Raw genomic sequence first — 16,218 nt, 5'->3', positions numbered from 1 at the left:
ACTTTATATGTATGTTCTATAAACCCATACTATCTTTGAAGGGTGTAATCCTCCGTAAACGTGCTCCGTAGTGGAAGAAAATCCACGGAATAGGTAGCATAACTACACCTATGCAGCCAATGATCGAGCCTCCCCATCCTGCGCCGAGTTTATCAAACATGATCCGGGCAAACAGAGGGAAAACGCCAGCGAAAACGTTTCGCAAAAAAGCGTTCGCTGCAATGCTGCTAGCTGCATACTTGGTGAAGGCATCAACAGTGTATACAAGGCATCCTTGGAAAATGCATGCCAGCCCTAGGCCATTGAAGAAAACGCCTATGGCTGGCACCATCCAATGAATGTTGCGATTCATGGTCCAGGCAAAAAGGAAAGTTCCGGCTGGCATTACCCACCCCACGTACATCATTGTGATCAGACGTTCCTCCGGCTCAGGCGGTCGTCCAAGCTTTTCTTGGAGTCGAACATACCGTCTCGCGCTCAGCACGTTTAACAGGCATCCCGCAGAGAAGCCTACCAAGTTTGCGATTAGAGGCAAATACGACACTTTGGTCGACATGTCATACGTTCGATGAAACAATCCACCAACAGACGAGATGACAATAAATAAGGCACCATATACGAAGCTTGCATAAAGTGAAATCAGCAAGACGACTGGCGTCAAGAATAATTTGAAAGGACGAGCAAGGTGCACCTCAATTAATTCTTTCAGGTCGAGCCTCAGCTCGTCGTGGCTAGAGTGTAATGACCACTTTCTCGTTAGCAAACGATAGTGCCGAGCATGTCCACATGTGATCGTGGGAAGATACGTTTCGCTAAGGAAGATCAAGTTGAACATGGAGATTGTTATACCCAAAAGTCCAGACAGCCATGACGCCCAGCGCCATCCATAAGAGCCCGTATTTGCCAGCAGCGCTCCGAAGATGGGAGAACCCGAACTGCCAAAAATGATGCACATAGAGTATAATGCCATTGCCGGCGCGCGTTGGTGTGCGGGCCAAATATCTGCTAAAGCTCCTCCTGATGAAACAATAGGTGCAGCAGCAAAAATTCCCGATAAGAACCGGAAAACAACCACTGCGGGCATATTGTTCAAATTTGCAACCACACACATCAGCATGGCCGATAAAAGATAAGGAACAAATACGCCCTTTTTTCTCCCATAAACCTCACTAACCGGTGCAAAGATCATTGGTCCTAAGCAGCTGCCGATGAAGTAAATTGACATGGCTAAGACTGCAACGATATGCGGAACTTTGAACTCGTCCATCATGGCTGGAATGGAAGGGGTCAAAACCGCCCCACTAAAAAGTGCACCAAAAGCAGCAATACCAAATCCCATGGTGTGGCAGACCTTTTTACGAGTCGACCATGTCAGAGGGTAATCCGGATGGCCTGGAACAAGCATAACGAGATCATCGCTATATAGTATAGTGCCCTCGGCTAATGATCGTGACGAAGGGCTGGGGGCCTCTGCTGCGGTAACTCTGATAAATTCGCATTTCTGGCTGTCAACCACCGTGTCCCCTTGAACAACGGCCTTTTCAATAACCATGTATCTTCTGTATAGATTAAATTCCTGCACGACTAGGTACTTATAGTATTTTACTATCCTCGTATCTTGTTTCGCTTGGCACCAGTTTGAACGGCTTCACGCACAGTGGCCAGCACCTGCAGCTACGATCTGGTCCGAAAAAGCCTTGAATGGGATTTAAAGCAGTGGAAAATTGAACGCACATCATGAGTATGTTTGGAAAAAATATATACTCACGTCAGTGAAATTTCTGGAGGTTTTCAGGTGCTCAAGTGCCAAAGCGAGCTAATTTGCCTTCATGTCCCTATCACAGCTCCTGCAACAGCATTGCATTAATATGGGCATGTGACCAATACCACCTGCATATCTTCTTATCGCACGTGCAAATTGCTTGGCTAGATGTAGAGGTATATTTAACAGGTTGTATACTTGACCATAATCGTTAAATCACGGAGCAATTGAAAGTTCAGGATAGTTTAATTCCAAAAATGCTTTTTGACCCTTGGCAAACCACATTGTCTGCCGTTTATGAGCCTTGCTCATGTTGTAACTTGTCGGGTACTAGCAGAAAGATCTACACAAGCAAGAGTGTCACGCTTTCACGTGAAATGCCAGTATTCGTTACTTGGGATTGCACTCTGGTTCGGCCCGTTACTAGGTAGCCCCATCTATGACGTTGAGACACCCCTGGCCATTAGAAATGTGGTTTGTGACTCCGACTGGAGCTCAGGCCAACTGTTTAAAGGTGTGTCAATCACCCTAGCTAGATCTACCTGTCGAATGACTTGTTTCTCGCGCTGCGCGACCGCCCACCCTAATTCGACTGCGTCATATTTGAGCACCAGAGCTTCGAACTCACTAGAACAAGAACATACGTATACTACTCGAGATACATCACTCATCTACCGCTTTGAATTCGACAACAACTTTTCCTCTGGCTCTCATGGATTCGACCTTATCCCACGCCTTGAGAGCGTCTTCGTAAGGATAGACAGAATCAATGGGCACTTTGATGGTGGTGTCACGCAAAAACTTAGAACCCTCGTCCATCCAACTGTTATTTGCACGAACCAGCTTATACCTGACGCCCCAAAAGCGGCCAAGCATCGATCTGCCAAGCATGGTAAATCCGCCTGTGACGGTACCTAAGTTTAAAGCATACTTCTCGGACTTGGAGCCGTCACCGGCAACAGAAAGGAAATTGAACTTGCCGTCAGAACCATGAAGGATATGACCAGCTATACAAGCAACCTCGCGCCCGCCTACTGCATCAAGGATTGAGCAGAACTTGCCCTGACTGCTAGCATAGTGGCGAAGCTTGCCCTGCAGATCGGAAGTGTAGTCGATCGTCTCATCTGCACCAAAAGACTTGACATAGTCGCTACTTCGAGGAGAGCAAGTAGCTACAACATGCTCGGCATTGTACTTGAGCTTGAGCAATTGGATGGTCATGGTTCCTACGGCGGTTGCGCCGCCTAAAACGAGAACAGGTTTTTTGGGATCAATAAAGGCGTCTTCGAGCATTTCCCAGGCGGTCAAGAAAACAAGAGGGAAAGCAGCAGCCTCAATAGAGCTGAATTGAGAGGGAACAGGCACCAGAGAGTCTGCTTGGACGTTAACTAAAGTATACGAGCCGACAAATCCTTTGGGGAACATACTGTGTAAACAGCCCGAAACTTTATCACCAACATTGTATTTTTCTTGAAGATTGGCGGCAACGTGTGTGATGGTTCCTGTGAAATCACGGCCTGCCGCGTAGTTCCCACTAAACAGGCGCATACTCTTTATTTTCATATCGACGGGATTCAACGACATGGCGTCTAACTCAACCACTACATAGTCGTCAGCCAAAGGCAAAGATATATCCTTTTCACCCAAGAGAACAGGGCTAGACGAAGACTCAAACCCGATGGTTCGGCTAACAATGTTCATGTTTGTTTTTTGAGTGGCTGGTGGCGAACCCTTGACATTATATTCGGATCATGCTGCAAGGGTAGGGGGAGGAGCTGGAGTTGCGGATTTTTGCGTCGAATTCCGACAACAAATACATAAGGATTCAATGACATCTACGGAGATTTTATATTTTTTGGGCTGTGGGGTTTTTAAGCGCTTTATCTCGAAATTAGTCTAGATCCAGTTCGGCCAGGCTGAGGAGTAGTTGCCGGGCACGCTCAACATCTTCCTTACTACCTCGGATCGACACAGGCTCGCTGGCCGAGCGGCCCTGCTTGGGCACGACAATCTGGCAGCCCGACTTACTGCGGACATCGTTGATCAAAGAACCACCAGGGCCAATGATCTTGGAATAAGACGAAGAGCTCGGTAACCACAGGTAACCGGTGGTATCGTGCTTGGTGTGAGTGTCGACCAGCTTCTGGACCTCCTTTTTGGCCTCCTCACATGCTTCCTCATCTTTACCTAGGAGAACCCACTTGACTGTTTTATCCGAAGGCTCGTTCTCGAACGGTGTTGCTTTGAAGTACACCGTGCCTGGTTCGGTGGCACGAGCGTTCTGAACTTCCTCCGAGGGAGGCTTGGGAGCAGCCCGGGGATTTCCTGGACGTTTGGGGGTTGAGAGCTTTACACCGTACTTGGACTCGAGCTGCTGAGCCAACGCACCCCGGTTGAAAACGTCATTCTCGAGGTAGGCAGGAATGAGCATTTCAATCTGGCCGAGATCAACAAGACTTAGAATTTGCTGCTTGGCTGCCTCGATGTCCTTCTCACTTCTACCACTTACTGAAATAGTTGTTTGCGGTGCCTTGGTATTAGGGATATCCACGACCACGCCCAGCTCATTTTCAATGGATCGCTTGGTAGAGCCACCAGGACCAATAACAAACCGAAGCTGGTTTGTTGGTACATTAACAGTTCCCTTAAACTTCTTGCGGTTTTTACGGTCTTCCACGATTTCATTGATCTTCGCTTCAATAGCCTCAACAACCTTCGATGGGCCTGAAATTCGAACTTGATTCGACCCCGACGAGCTGCTCGGAATGTATAAAATGCGAGCTGCAGCATCCAGGTCGCCACCAGCATCCACAACAATTTGATTTCGGATTGAATTACCTTGTCCAGTGAGGTAACGGTGATACTTCTGTTCAACCGTAACGGTCTTGTGCACGGTGTCTTTGAGCCGGGCAATTTCCGCATTGATTTGCGCAATGGCAGCCTTTACTGACTTCTCCGCACCTCGGATAACAAGTAGTGACTTTTCGTCCGTACGCTTGACATCAATTGTGAGATCCCCGCTAGCGCAGAGCTCACTAATGAAAGCTCCATGGCGACCAATGATATGGGGGATATGCTCGCTAGGAATATCAACCTCTTGGACGTAAGAGTGACTCTTTTCGTAGGCCAGCAGCTCTTCGAACTCTTTTTTGGTCGCAGCAACCCCTTTGGATGGACCACTAAGCACAATCGTATCTGTTGACTGGCTTTCGTTAGACACGCTGCCGTCGTCACTCCCACTCAAGGGAGTATCATACCGAGCAGGGAACTTGACATGAACGTTGTATTTATCCTGCATACGACGAACAAACCGCCCTTTTGAACCAATCAGGATCGCGTGATATTTCCGGGGTACAGTGAGCTCCTCAACCTTGTAATCCTTGAGCTCTTTCTCCAAGCTCTTGATGTACTTGACAGCGTCAAGAACGTTATTCTCACGGCCTCGCACAATGACAGTTCCATCAGAAGAAGCCTCGATTTTACAGTTGTAAGTCTCACGGATCTTGGAGATCTTGGCACCATTACGACCCACCAAATTTTTTATGAAGCTCGGGTCGAATTCGATTTGCTTCGTGAAGTTCAGAAGTTCAAACTCATTCTTGGACTCTTCAACGATAGAAGGAAGTTCCTTCAACAAAACTTCAACATCCTCCGGCGCACCAGTTACAAACACTGCGTCACCTGAGGGGGCAAGAGAAACACCAACTTTCCGGATACCGCCCTGTTCTACAAGAGACGAAAGTCGCTTTTTGGCCGCGCCCGATGGGGACTGAATGTGCTTGTAGTCGGATTTGCTCATTGGTGTCTGTTTCTTTACCATATTAGCTTCTCTAGAGGCGATAGTACCAAACGGCTCGGCAGCTGTGGCCAGTGCCTCTATGATCTCTTCATTTGTAGGGCCGAAATCTGCGTCTTCGGAAGCCTCAAAGTCATAAGCGACGTAGACCCGTCCATCCGAACCAACATAGGCCACAGCTGGGTGCTTGCGGGATCTCAACGACTCGGCGCTTCTTTTCGCTTGAGTCTGACCGAATTCAGACTCAATTCCATCGTAACACACCAGCGAGGCAGGGACCTGCTGATTCACCATTTGAACAAGCTTACGCTTGACATCTTGCAGCGAATCTTTATCGCGACCAGAAATATTGTAAACTAATCCATTCGAGGGCCGGCTGATGGAAACATTATAAGCGTTTTGCAGTTCCTCGATCGCGCCTCTGAGCTCGAGGTACTCCACAAGACGTGCCGCATGCTCTGCATTTCGACTGTGGGCCTTTGAGATATCTAACTGCAGTTGTTCGATAGCGGCCAGATAGGCTGTAAGAGCCTCAGCAGCAGCCTCGAGTTTGTCTGCGGGCCCGTAAATGCTATTATCAGCGATAACAACATTATGAGAATCAAACAAAACGTCGGCAGGGACGGACGGTCCGGCCAGCTGCTCGAGCTCTTTGGAGGCATAAGTAGCCACGCAACCAGCAATATAGTTATCAATTTCCTCTTGGGCTGCCTGCAACTCAGAGAACTTTGCTGACAAGCGCAGAACGTTACCATCCGAGTCTGCGACTCCGGGGTATCCCTTGTCAGCAGTGAACTTATGGGCGAACAAGCGCAGGCTTTCTGGAAGTTCACGCACATCCTGAACGGTGCTATTATTGATTGAATCGATGATCATCTTTTTTGCCTCAGCGGCTGCCTTGGCCGAGCCAACAATTTCGACGCCGACCAATGGTAGGGCCCAGCCAACCCGAGGCCGAGGAGTGTTGTCGATATTGATTTTAGTACCGGTCGTGCTAATGATACTTTTCAAATTTGAGCCACGGGTGCCAATAACAGCAGACCTAGTGGATGCTGGGATGCCGAATCGAACGGTGATCCGTGGGGCAAGCTGGCGCTCGACGATCTGACGGGCTCGGTCTACCGCTGAGGTCGGGCCCTTCAGGAGGACAGTGGTGACATTAGTCGATCCTTTTGACATTTCAACAGAAACACCTAGCTTTTTTATCTCGGCGATTGCTTTGGCGGCCTGTTGTTTGTCGATAGCCGGCAGTTCGATGCGAGCGGTCGACGTGGGTTCCCCCAGACCAGGGCCGTTGACCCCAAGTGGCGCGGGGGATGCTCGAGGCGATTCATCGTTCCAGCGATTACCAGCTGTCTTGCGAGGAAGAGAAGGCAGCTTGCCTTTTGCCAACAAGTCGGCGAGCGAGTTGCCCTCCTTTACATGACCGTTGCCGTTGTGTTGCGGGGAGCCGGAGCGGGGAGCGGTGGCTCCATTCGTCGGTGGAATAGACGCATCGTCTTCAGAAACGGGCACATCCGAGGGTTGGAGATTGTGCACGGCGCGGATCTTGTCTGCCAAAGAACCGGACACTGGGAAAGTTAGCTCTGCTGTCGAGGGCATACTGTGGTGATTCGCTTGAATGTGAATATAGATCAGTGATCCATAGGGAACCCCACCATTGAGTACTTACTGTTTATACCACGTATCGTTTCACAAAAGGTGTACACTCAAATTTTATTGAGACGTGGGTAATGTGCGCAATGTTAAATGACCGCAGGGTATTCTAGACGACGGGCTATCTTTGTAAGGCGCGCCAGCGAGCGGTTTTGGGTAAGGGTGTGATTCATTATGTAAGGACAATACGAACAGAGGGGTAACCTTGTCTTTTTAGGCCCTACGCCCGGAGATAGAGATCGTCTTTGTCGCCAAGGATGGGGGCTCTGCTCGAAGAGCTTGCACCACATGCACTGAATACGCAGGTTTAGCTGGAATTGTCTTAGGTCGCTCAGCGTTCCAAGAATGAAGATGTTCATGCACCAGTGCTGTCGGCACATGCAGCTGAAAAACACTCTGTAGGTCGGTTCAGGACGGTGTCTTTGGCCAGATTTTTTGCTCAAAGGATAGGAGTCACTTGCTGTTTCGGTGCGAGGAGCAGTAGAAATCAAACTTCCGCTTAGCATAATTTGGTGCGTGCCATGGTCACATTGTGCTAGCTGCAAGCTTGGCCCAAATAAGCATCCTGCTTGGAGGGTAAGGCGGTAAGGTCATTTTCTTCGATAAAAGTAGCCCTAGCCCGCGAGTTCACGCCCCCGTTTGAGAGACATTGGAAAATAGAAGTGACGAAAATAGATCGATATCATAGTGCTCTATGTACAAATTGAGTAGACCTCCAGGCAGATTTTCACCAATAGTTTTCGTTTCAAACACTGCCTAAAATTATAGCGGCTTGGCGCACTATCTCGCTAAAACGGAGGTGGTTTGGAACATGTGCGGGCCAACTGCCAGGCGAAATCTATCACATGTGGATGTGATTGCTATCTTTGACAGGTCTCCACTTTAGCCGATGGGTGAAGAATGCATCGCCCGAACCAAGTCGCTTACCAGACTTTATTAAGGGGCCCGTTACCGAAGAAACAGTGTTAGACTATAGATCAGGCGAATGTGATCTGCCAAGCCCTTGAGGGAATACTGCCGGGACGGCGACTAGGACCACCACTACGGGACTCACTCTGATCACTCACCTGACTACCCACTAGATCTCCGCACAGATCGACAAGCCAATAAGGCTGTGGCAACGTTACGACGGGCATATCAGGTGCAGCACCGATAAATAGCTTGAAAACCACTAGCCGTTACTACACACAATCGTCTACATTATCCAGTTACTGTTATTATTATATTCTAGCCGTTTAGGGCTCTGTGATGACCCGCATATGTCAAACAAGGGTGGCGTATTACTACTTAAGTGCACTGACAATAAACCTTCGCAACAATGGGTGTCAACTCCAAAATTATTCACAGTTCTGCAACTGCCCATTTGAGCCTGGCCGAAAAACCAATTCCAATTCCTCCATCGCCTGACTGCGTCGTTGTCGAATCTTATGCAATCGCTGTAAATCCTGTCGATGTAAAGGTATTCGCAAAGCTACCGTTTGGCGTGCCACTTGGTTCTGATTATGCTGGTGTCGTGCGTCATATTGGCTCTGATGTACAGAACTTCAGTGTGGGCGACCGAGTCTCCGGTTGCTTAACGACCATCCCTGGATCGCGGTTCGTCGGATCGTACAGTGTCGTCAATGTGAAAAAAGATGCAATTGGCGTGATTCCCCAGCAATTTAGTCCAATTGAGGCTGCAGCGGCCCCAGTAACGCTCGGGACTGCTTGGCGGCTAACTAAATACGCAGAGGTACGCCCCGACAGCAGGGTTCTGGTTCTTGGAGGTGCTACGTCCGTTGGAACGTTCGTTATTCAACTTCTGAAGCAAAAGTATAATGTAGCCGAGGTTGTGGCGACCTGTTCTTCCAAGAGTTCCGAATATGTCAAGTCGTTCGGCGCGGATCGGACAATTGACTATAATGGTGATCTTAGGGCTAGTCTATTGGAGTCTGTGAAGGATGGTAAATACACTTCGATTATCGACACTGTGGGCGATGGACCTGTTGGTTGGATTGCCAACAAGCTTGTGGAAAAGCCCAAGTCGAAATACAACTTTTTGTCTTGTGCAGGAACCGCTCCTCCCGGTGATTCGTACGGCATGCTACATCTGCTTACCTCTCTCCCCCGTATTAGTGGCCGTACCATGTTTGGAAGGCTGTGGGGAATCAAGTACTCGATGGTTGCTGTTGGTAGAGAAGATTGGACCGAGACTCTGAAGTTCCTCGACACCGGAGCAGACATCAAGGTGCCTGTGGATTCGGTCACGCCTTACAACGAGGCTTTGAAGGCTGTTGAGCGCCTGAAAAATGTAGGTGCTCGCGGCAAGCTAGTTATCGAATTTTAAGTATACAGTTTATTGTCGTTTTAGTTCTTGTAAACCCGAGCGCGGAAGAAGTCCATGCAGCCAGTGTAAACAACAAGCAGAATACCACCGCCAGGGCCGAGACGGAGCACCTTAGGCAAGAATCCCTTGTAAAGAGCAGCAAAGCCCTCCTCACGGAAGACAGTGACAACACTGGGGATGGTCCAATTGTACTTGGGTGTGACACCAGGAACCTTGACGGTGCTCTGAATACGGGACTTGACGACGTCAAAGGGAGTGTTGACCAAAGTACCAACGGTTCCACCAACACTACCGGCAATCAGATCGTTGGTGATAGTCTGCCTCTTGGAAGTAGCGGTGGGCAGAAGCTGGCGGACCTGGAAAATGCAGCCAAAGTAGCCAGCGTTCCAAGAAACGTGGCGCCACAAGGTGGCCTCAAGGCCATTGTACAAAGCAAGCAAGCCCTCAGACTGCACAAGCTTCTTCACAACATCGGCAGGGCCAGTGTAGGTGGAGGCCTTGTCTTGGAGACGGATTTTAACCAACTCGAAGGGAACGACCACGAACGACTCAGTAGCACCAGCAGTAGCACCGGTAAGAACAGCCAGAGGCTGGGTTGTGGTGGTAACGCCAAACAGGTTGCGGTAGAATTTGCCCCATTCATCGTTGGCAGAGAACTTCACGGCACGCTTAGGTGCCTCCATAAGGATAGGGGCGCTGATGCCCTTGTAGAGACGGGAGGGGCCCTCCTGCTTGATGATCTTGGCAAAGCAGTCCACCATGCTAGTGTAGGCACCAGGGGAGCCTGGAGCAGCTGTCTGCAGCTGCATACGGGTCTTGACCACGTCCAGAGGGTACATGGTCAGGATTTCCGAGATACCGGCGACGGCACCAGAGATGAACTGGTAGAAAAAGGGCAAAGCTTAGTTAGTTCTCATGTCCACGTTCGAATGCCTTGTCGCACTCCCATAAATGCCCAAAACTTACGCTTGTCGCTCATTTTTTCAACTATAACACTGAGTCAACCTGGATTGCCAAAATGTCAGCCGACCATTTCACCCCGCTATATCAAGGGTAAGGGATACGTTCGGTTTAGCGAGGCCGTTATCGCCTGGACGGGGGGCTGTCTCGTTTAGGAAGGTAGATTAGGAAATATGCTAAATGTTGGTTTCGAGCTGGCTGTAGAACTCGGACACCCGAGGGTCGACCTGAACCATTGACTCTTTAAATCCGATCACCTGGAGCCGATCGTAGCTGGTTGCTCGTGACACTGCTACATACGCTTGCCCCTTCTCAAACACGTTGCTTAGGTCCACGACTAGCCGATCCAATGTCTGACCTTGAGCCTTGTGAATAGACAGTGCCCATGATAAAATAACGGGTATTTGGTGCCGTGCTGCAGTGACGACGCTGTGGGGAGGAGGGCCCTTGATCGCGTACTCGATCGGGGTGAGCAGAGTGAACCAGTTGGTGACCCCAAAGTCCACGACGGGCATTCTTGGTTCCAGTGTATATATTTCGAGTAGCTGTGCGCGTTCTTCTTCGCTTAGAAACACTCTCATGTCCTCGTCCATTTTCACATCGATCGTGCCGTTGTTCTCCAACATGCGGTTATAGATGTCCAGCACGGGCGGAGCCTTTTGCACGAGCGTGCGGAGCTGGGGGTGTTTCTCTTCGTGGACAAATGTCTTGACACGACCGCGACTGCCATTCACCAAGTCGTTTGCGATATTGGAGATTAGCAGAACCTGGGCGCCTACTTTCAGGACCAGCTTCTCTGGCGCCATGATATTTTCCAGCAGCTTGGCATTGATCGCTGCATCGAACGTGCCAGAGTCCTCTGCCTTGAACACAAACTCCCGGCCTTTGATATTTTGCATGCGAGCGCGATTGGCATTGTCAACTTGCTCTCTTCGTGGATATAGCTGGGTGGGCTCAAGCCCGTCTTCGTAGCACACTGCTCGGTTAAGTTTGGCAAAGTTCGCGAGCACTTCTGGCGTCAATTTGCCAACTCGCATGCAATTGAGCATATCAATCAATCGTTGGTCCTCTTGTCTGAACACTTTCCGTAGCAGCATTTGCTCCTGGATGACCTCTTGCCATTTACTCGACTCGAAGCATAGTTTCACCGCGCGATTCCGACCGACTGGAGGCAGTTGGAAAAAATCGCCTGTTATCACAACTTGAATGCCACCAAACGGTCTTGTGTCTTTTCTTAATACTCGAGCAAGCTCTTCCATTTTCTCAAATAACTCAGCTTCAAGCATCGAGACCTCGTCAATAATTAATACTCGGCAGTTTCGCCATCTTCTCAGCACATCGTTGCGCTTTTGAATACCCAGTGCCAATTTAGACACATTGTCACGTCCTAATCCCAGTCCACCCCATCGATGAATCGTTTGGCCACCGACATTGAGTGCAGCTAACCCCGTGGTAGCAGTTATGGCAACTTGATCACCACTCAGGCGGCGGCGCAGCGATTCCACAATTGAATGCAACAAATATGATTTTCCCGTGCCAGCAGCTCCGGTAAAGAAAACGCTTTTGCCATTGAGAATGCGGTTCAAGACTTTCAACTGTTCCTCGCTCAGTTTTTTCTGACCACTTAAAGAAGGGCTATTTTGGCGGGGTACAGACTGAACTGCAACTCCCGACCACGGGGCAGGACGTTTTGCTGGCTGTGATACGAACTGTGAGACTTCTCTTTTGCGAGATCCGGAGTTGGCGGTGGTTTGGCTGAAATTAGACGTCCGAGACCACCACGATGGCTGCCGCTGGGCCCTCTCAACTTGCAATTCTGCGGGCACAGCAGGTTTAACCACAACACAAGCCTTGTTTTCAACTGTTTTGAGCTTCACATTTTCTTTTGATCCGCCAAAAAACGCGCTAAGCGGCTTTTGACTGGAGTCTTTACGCGTCGCCTTCATATGTAAGCCGGCAAGATCTAGAAAACCAGCAGGCGTGATATTGTCTATAGAACCTACGGTAGTGTTTTTTCCAAATTCAAGAAAAAACGGATGCAATTTATTTCGCCCAGTATCCTTTACCACTTGATCTCATTTCGACGACTTTGGCCAGCCAATGCTTGACCTTTTCCTCCGGGACTCCTTCGCGCTGGCAAATGTCTAGAGCCCATTGCAGTCTGCGGCGACTCCCTCTGCCAGACTCTTCGGCAGCTTTGATCATGGCGTCAACCATAGCAGCCGCGGCAACAGCACCGGGGCCGACACCAAGGCCCCGCAGGATGCTAAGTAACCGAGTAGTCCTGGTAAATCGCTGAGAATAGGACATTTGAGTAGTTTTGTTCAAACAGACAATCAGCTTGCGAATAACGGACGGAGGAATGAACGCCTTATGGGTTCGAATCAACCAAGATACCAGTGGGACAATGACAATAGGAAGCTCACGACCTACTCTCACCAAAATTTGGTGCAATTGCGGAGGTTCAAGCTTATCCGGGCCCAATTCACGCATAAGCTGGACTGTCAAAGCAACGTTACCGTGCTTTAGCAGCAGCCCCATCGTGGCCATAGCTACCTCGCTAGATGGCCTGTGACGGTCGTTCAAGTCCTCGACCAGTTTGGCAGCAACTTTGGGGTCCCAGTTTTCAAAAAGCTCTTTAACCACCCTGATAAGATGAATGCCGTCGTTGTGGTCGGGGCTCATTTTTTCTGACATCACAATCATACCTGCCAACATGAGCTTCACGTTTTCGTCCTGTTCTAAACTTAGGGGCGGAAGTTTATGCAAGCGGCGATAGTAGATCATTTTAGAGACGTGGGACTTTAGAAGCTGAGAAATGCCCGCAGAGGTGACTAGATCAAGCGTCATGAATCTCAGCTGTTCCAGGAGCGGCCGTTGCATTAGGGCCCGCGAAAACTGTCGGACCACCACGGCCGGGAAGCTGTGAGATTTCGACAGTTTTGATTTTTCAATGCCAAGTAGTAGAGCCCATAATACTCGTCCGGGAGATTCCGAGTTGCTAATAGACTTGACGCTCTGAGCGACGACCTGGTCGACGACGGTTTCGCCTAAATTATCAACAACCCGAGTAACCTGCTCGGATTGGACATCCCAGGCGGTTGTCAAAGCTCTGTCGTCGTTCTTGGGAGGTAATTTTTGCGACCACGCTGTAGCTACCAGGGCTTTGGTCAACAGATTAGTGTCGCTGGTGTATCGAACAATACTTGGAATTGTGTAACTTGCGTTCAGATGGATGGCCTTGCGCAGCACATGCCCTACAACTGAGTGATCCGGTGCTGGCTTTAACTTTTTCCATAAATTGTGCAGCTGTTTTGAGCTGTCGATAGCGTCAATAAGTCCCGCAAGAGAATTAGAATGTTCGCCGTTCAATAAATAAGAGCTCAATGAGCTGTATGCATGTGGATTAGACTTTAAAATCAGGTTCATCGCTTCGTTAGATTGAAAATGTTTTCCGTACCTTTGGAGGGTCGTTTCAAAATACGCTCTACCACCCCGACTCACGTGGGCCATAACTATGGCTCGAAGCCACAATGATACTTGTTGGTTGTATAGAATTTGCGGGAAATGCATTTGAGTTGAGCTCCAAAAAAATTCATCGACTATCTGCAGGTTTGGGGTGACTTCCTGAAGGATTTCCGCTAGCTGCAGGTCCGATAAAATCTGTTCAATATCTGCATCAAGCTCCATCAAAAGCTGAGATGCAAGCGGTCCATGTCCCATAGCTTGCAAAACTAGCACCAAATTATACAACGGAATGCTTTGTGGGGAATCGAGGGACGTCGAAATTTTCAGCACTGGCACGATCTCGTCAACAAATACAGATAAGATTTGATTAAACGGCACAGTGGCAAGTATCAGCTCACATGCGTGCTTGATATCGCCTTTCTGGGCAACCCTTTTGGCTTGGCTCACAGTTTCAGCCTCTTGTTCACACGAAATCTCCTGGATGCTGATCGGGGAGGGCCCGGTCTCTGTTGCGAAAACAGGCTCTCCGGGAATGACCTGGGGCAGCATACTTTTTATTCGGTCTGCCACTGAGTATACTGGCATTTTCTGGTGGAACAGCGCCCTTTGTATTGGCCATATTCGTATTCTTGGCCTGAGCGATACTCGACTCACGAGCCGGCTCATGAGTAAGATCGGATGGAGAGAGTCGAGCAGCGGACAGGGCCTTTGAGTATACAACCCCCAGTGTGTGTATGAAACTATAGAAATTACAATAATAATAGCACAATCAAAAATCTTCGTCGGCGTCGGACAAATTGTCGATATCGTCCTCGCCGGCATCGTCTTTCTTAGCGGCGACTGCTTCGCATGCATCAAACCAGTCTGTGTAGACATCAATCGGTGCCGAAAGTGCATTAATTGACGCCTGAAAATTCTGGCCACACACCTTGCAGTTCAGAGTTCCAATTCCTAGTCGCTTGTCCATAACACAAACCACCGAGTCCTCGTGGTTGCAAAAGAGACAGGTGAATGTGGTGGGGAGAACTTGTTTCAGTTTTTTCTGGGGACCACGAGAGCTCTTCTTTCTTTTACCCTAAAGCGTTAATACTGTCGCTGGACCAGCCATCATCTAACTTACCATTTAGTAGTGGTTATCCTGGTAACCTTCTTGCTTACGTGAAAGGATCTTAATTGTCAAAAGAAAAAAAAAAAACTAAGGGAGCTCGATCGCTTTGGTAATCTTTTTTTTTTTCCTGCAAGGACCTTTTTTCAATGGATAACAAAAAGGTAATTGAGGCGACTAAAGCCTTGCAAAAGTATCTTAAAGATAAATCCAAGGAGACTTCAGAGAAATCCCAGCTGTTTGAAGACAGCGATGCTGAGCCGTTGTACCTCGTAGTGACTGCCAAGCGCTATTTTTCAGAGCAGAAGAACCTGCGTCCTAAACTGATCAAAGTGCCCCATAGCGTGTGGCCGGAGAACGAAAAGCCTCGCATTTGCTTGTTTAGCCGTGATCCTCAGCGGGCTTATAAGGATGCTTTGTATGCTGGTGAAAACGGACCGAAGATTGTTGACCGGGTGGTTGGTCTGTCGAAGCTCAAGGGCAAATTTAAGCGCTACGAGGCTCGTCGTGCCCTCAAAAATGACTTTGATTTGTTTTTGACCGAGCCAGAAGTCGCTCCTTCGTTGCCTACTGTCTTGGGCAAATCCTTCTACGGATCCCAGGTTAAAACCCCCATTACTGTTTCCGTCCGCCAGGGAGACAAAATTGATCGTGATCTGGCACAAAAAGAGATCGAGCAGGTTCTTGAGTCTACTGTTTTCCTCAAGCCCGGGTCCACGTTAGTTCTCATCCGGGTTGGTTTGACTGATTCCAAACCCAAGCATGTTGCTGAGAACGTCAAGGCCGTTGTTGATTATTTGGTTGAAAATGTTCTTGATGAGAGCATGGCCGGTATTCGCACCCTTTCCATCAAGACGTCACAGAGTCCTGCCCTCCCCATTTATTACACTGAGAAGATCTATGATGAAGCCGACATTGGTGCCTTGGAAGATAACGACGAGAGCGAGTCTGCCAAACGCAAGGCTGAGGAGCAGCACCTGGATGAGCTGCTCAAGGAGGTTGTTGACGAAGACGAGATCAAAGAGTACAACCGGGAACAGAAGCGTCGTAAGCGCAAGGGTGCCGCTGCCGCTGGTGAAGAGGGTGATGAAGAAGCCAACGAGGACGCCGAGGAAGAGGAAAACTCCGAGTAAATATTATATAGG

The 16,218-nt window shown here is 49.1% G+C and overlaps 9 protein-coding genes across 9 annotated transcripts; 2 read left to right on the top strand and 7 right to left on the bottom strand.

Moving 5' to 3' along the window:
* Positions 1–16: 16 nt before the first annotated feature.
* Positions 17–1,552, bottom strand: B9G98_00942 (hypothetical protein; the record flags this gene model as incomplete). The annotated part of the gene is made up of 1 exon (XM_024807500.1): positions 17–1,552. One exon carries the CDS (start codon positions 1,550–1,552, stop codon positions 17–19), a length of 1,536 nt encoding a protein of 511 aa, XP_024663268.1.
* An 873-nt stretch (positions 1,553–2,425) lies between these two features.
* On the bottom strand, positions 2,426–3,463 carry B9G98_00941 (Protein AST1; the record flags this gene model as incomplete). Its single annotated transcript, XM_024807499.1, has 1 exon — positions 2,426–3,463. One exon carries the CDS (start codon positions 3,461–3,463, stop codon positions 2,426–2,428), a length of 1,038 nt encoding a protein of 345 aa, XP_024663267.1.
* A 190-nt stretch (positions 3,464–3,653) lies between these two features.
* On the bottom strand, positions 3,654–7,160 carry B9G98_00940 (hypothetical protein; the record flags this gene model as incomplete). The annotated part of the gene is made up of 1 exon (XM_024807498.1): positions 3,654–7,160. One exon carries the CDS (start codon positions 7,158–7,160, stop codon positions 3,654–3,656), a length of 3,507 nt encoding a protein of 1,168 aa, XP_024663266.1.
* A 1,372-nt stretch (positions 7,161–8,532) lies between these two features.
* On the top strand, positions 8,533–9,540 carry B9G98_00939 (Protein YIM1; the record flags this gene model as incomplete). The annotated part of the gene is made up of 1 exon (XM_024807497.1): positions 8,533–9,540. One exon carries the CDS (start codon positions 8,533–8,535, stop codon positions 9,538–9,540), a length of 1,008 nt encoding a protein of 335 aa, XP_024663265.1.
* Positions 9,541–9,552: 12 nt separating this feature from the next.
* On the bottom strand, positions 9,553–10,519 carry B9G98_00938 (Mitochondrial 2-oxodicarboxylate carrier 2; the record flags this gene model as incomplete). The annotated part of the gene is made up of 2 exons (XM_024807496.1): positions 9,553–10,441; positions 10,507–10,519. 2 exons carry the CDS (start codon positions 10,517–10,519, stop codon positions 9,561–9,563), a joined length of 894 nt encoding a protein of 297 aa, XP_024663264.1. The 3' UTR covers positions 9,553–9,560.
* A 157-nt stretch (positions 10,520–10,676) lies between these two features.
* On the bottom strand, positions 10,677–12,446 carry B9G98_00937 (ATP-dependent DNA helicase pfh1; the record flags this gene model as incomplete). The annotated part of the gene is made up of 1 exon (XM_024807495.1): positions 10,677–12,446. The coding sequence occupies one exon, from the start codon at positions 12,444–12,446 to the stop codon at positions 10,677–10,679; it is 1,770 nt and encodes a 589-aa protein (XP_024663263.1).
* Positions 12,447–12,543: 97 nt separating this feature from the next.
* On the bottom strand, positions 12,544–14,634 carry B9G98_00936 (hypothetical protein; the record flags this gene model as incomplete). The annotated part of the gene is made up of 1 exon (XM_024807494.1): positions 12,544–14,634. One exon carries the CDS (start codon positions 14,632–14,634, stop codon positions 12,544–12,546), a length of 2,091 nt encoding a protein of 696 aa, XP_024663262.1.
* A 103-nt stretch (positions 14,635–14,737) lies between these two features.
* Positions 14,738–15,091, bottom strand: B9G98_00935 (Transcription elongation factor 1; the record flags this gene model as incomplete). Its single annotated transcript, XM_024807493.1, has 2 exons — positions 14,738–15,043; positions 15,089–15,091. The coding sequence occupies 2 exons, from the start codon at positions 15,089–15,091 to the stop codon at positions 14,738–14,740; spliced, it is 309 nt and encodes a 102-aa protein (XP_024663261.1).
* Positions 15,092–15,222: 131 nt separating this feature from the next.
* Positions 15,223–16,206, top strand: B9G98_00934 (Putative ribosome biogenesis protein C8F11.04; the record flags this gene model as incomplete). Its single annotated transcript, XM_024807492.1, has 1 exon — positions 15,223–16,206. The coding sequence occupies one exon, from the start codon at positions 15,223–15,225 to the stop codon at positions 16,204–16,206; it is 984 nt and encodes a 327-aa protein (XP_024663260.1).
* Between the last annotated feature and the right edge of the window lie 12 nt (positions 16,207–16,218).

The sequence above is a fragment of the Wickerhamiella sorbophila genome, assembly GCF_002251995.1.
Source record: "Wickerhamiella sorbophila strain DS02 chromosome Unknown contig1, whole genome shotgun sequence".
NCBI classification, from domain to species: domain Eukaryota; kingdom Fungi; phylum Ascomycota; class Dipodascomycetes; order Dipodascales; family Trichomonascaceae; genus Wickerhamiella; species Wickerhamiella sorbophila.
This window is presented reverse-complemented; position numbering and strand designations above follow the sequence as displayed.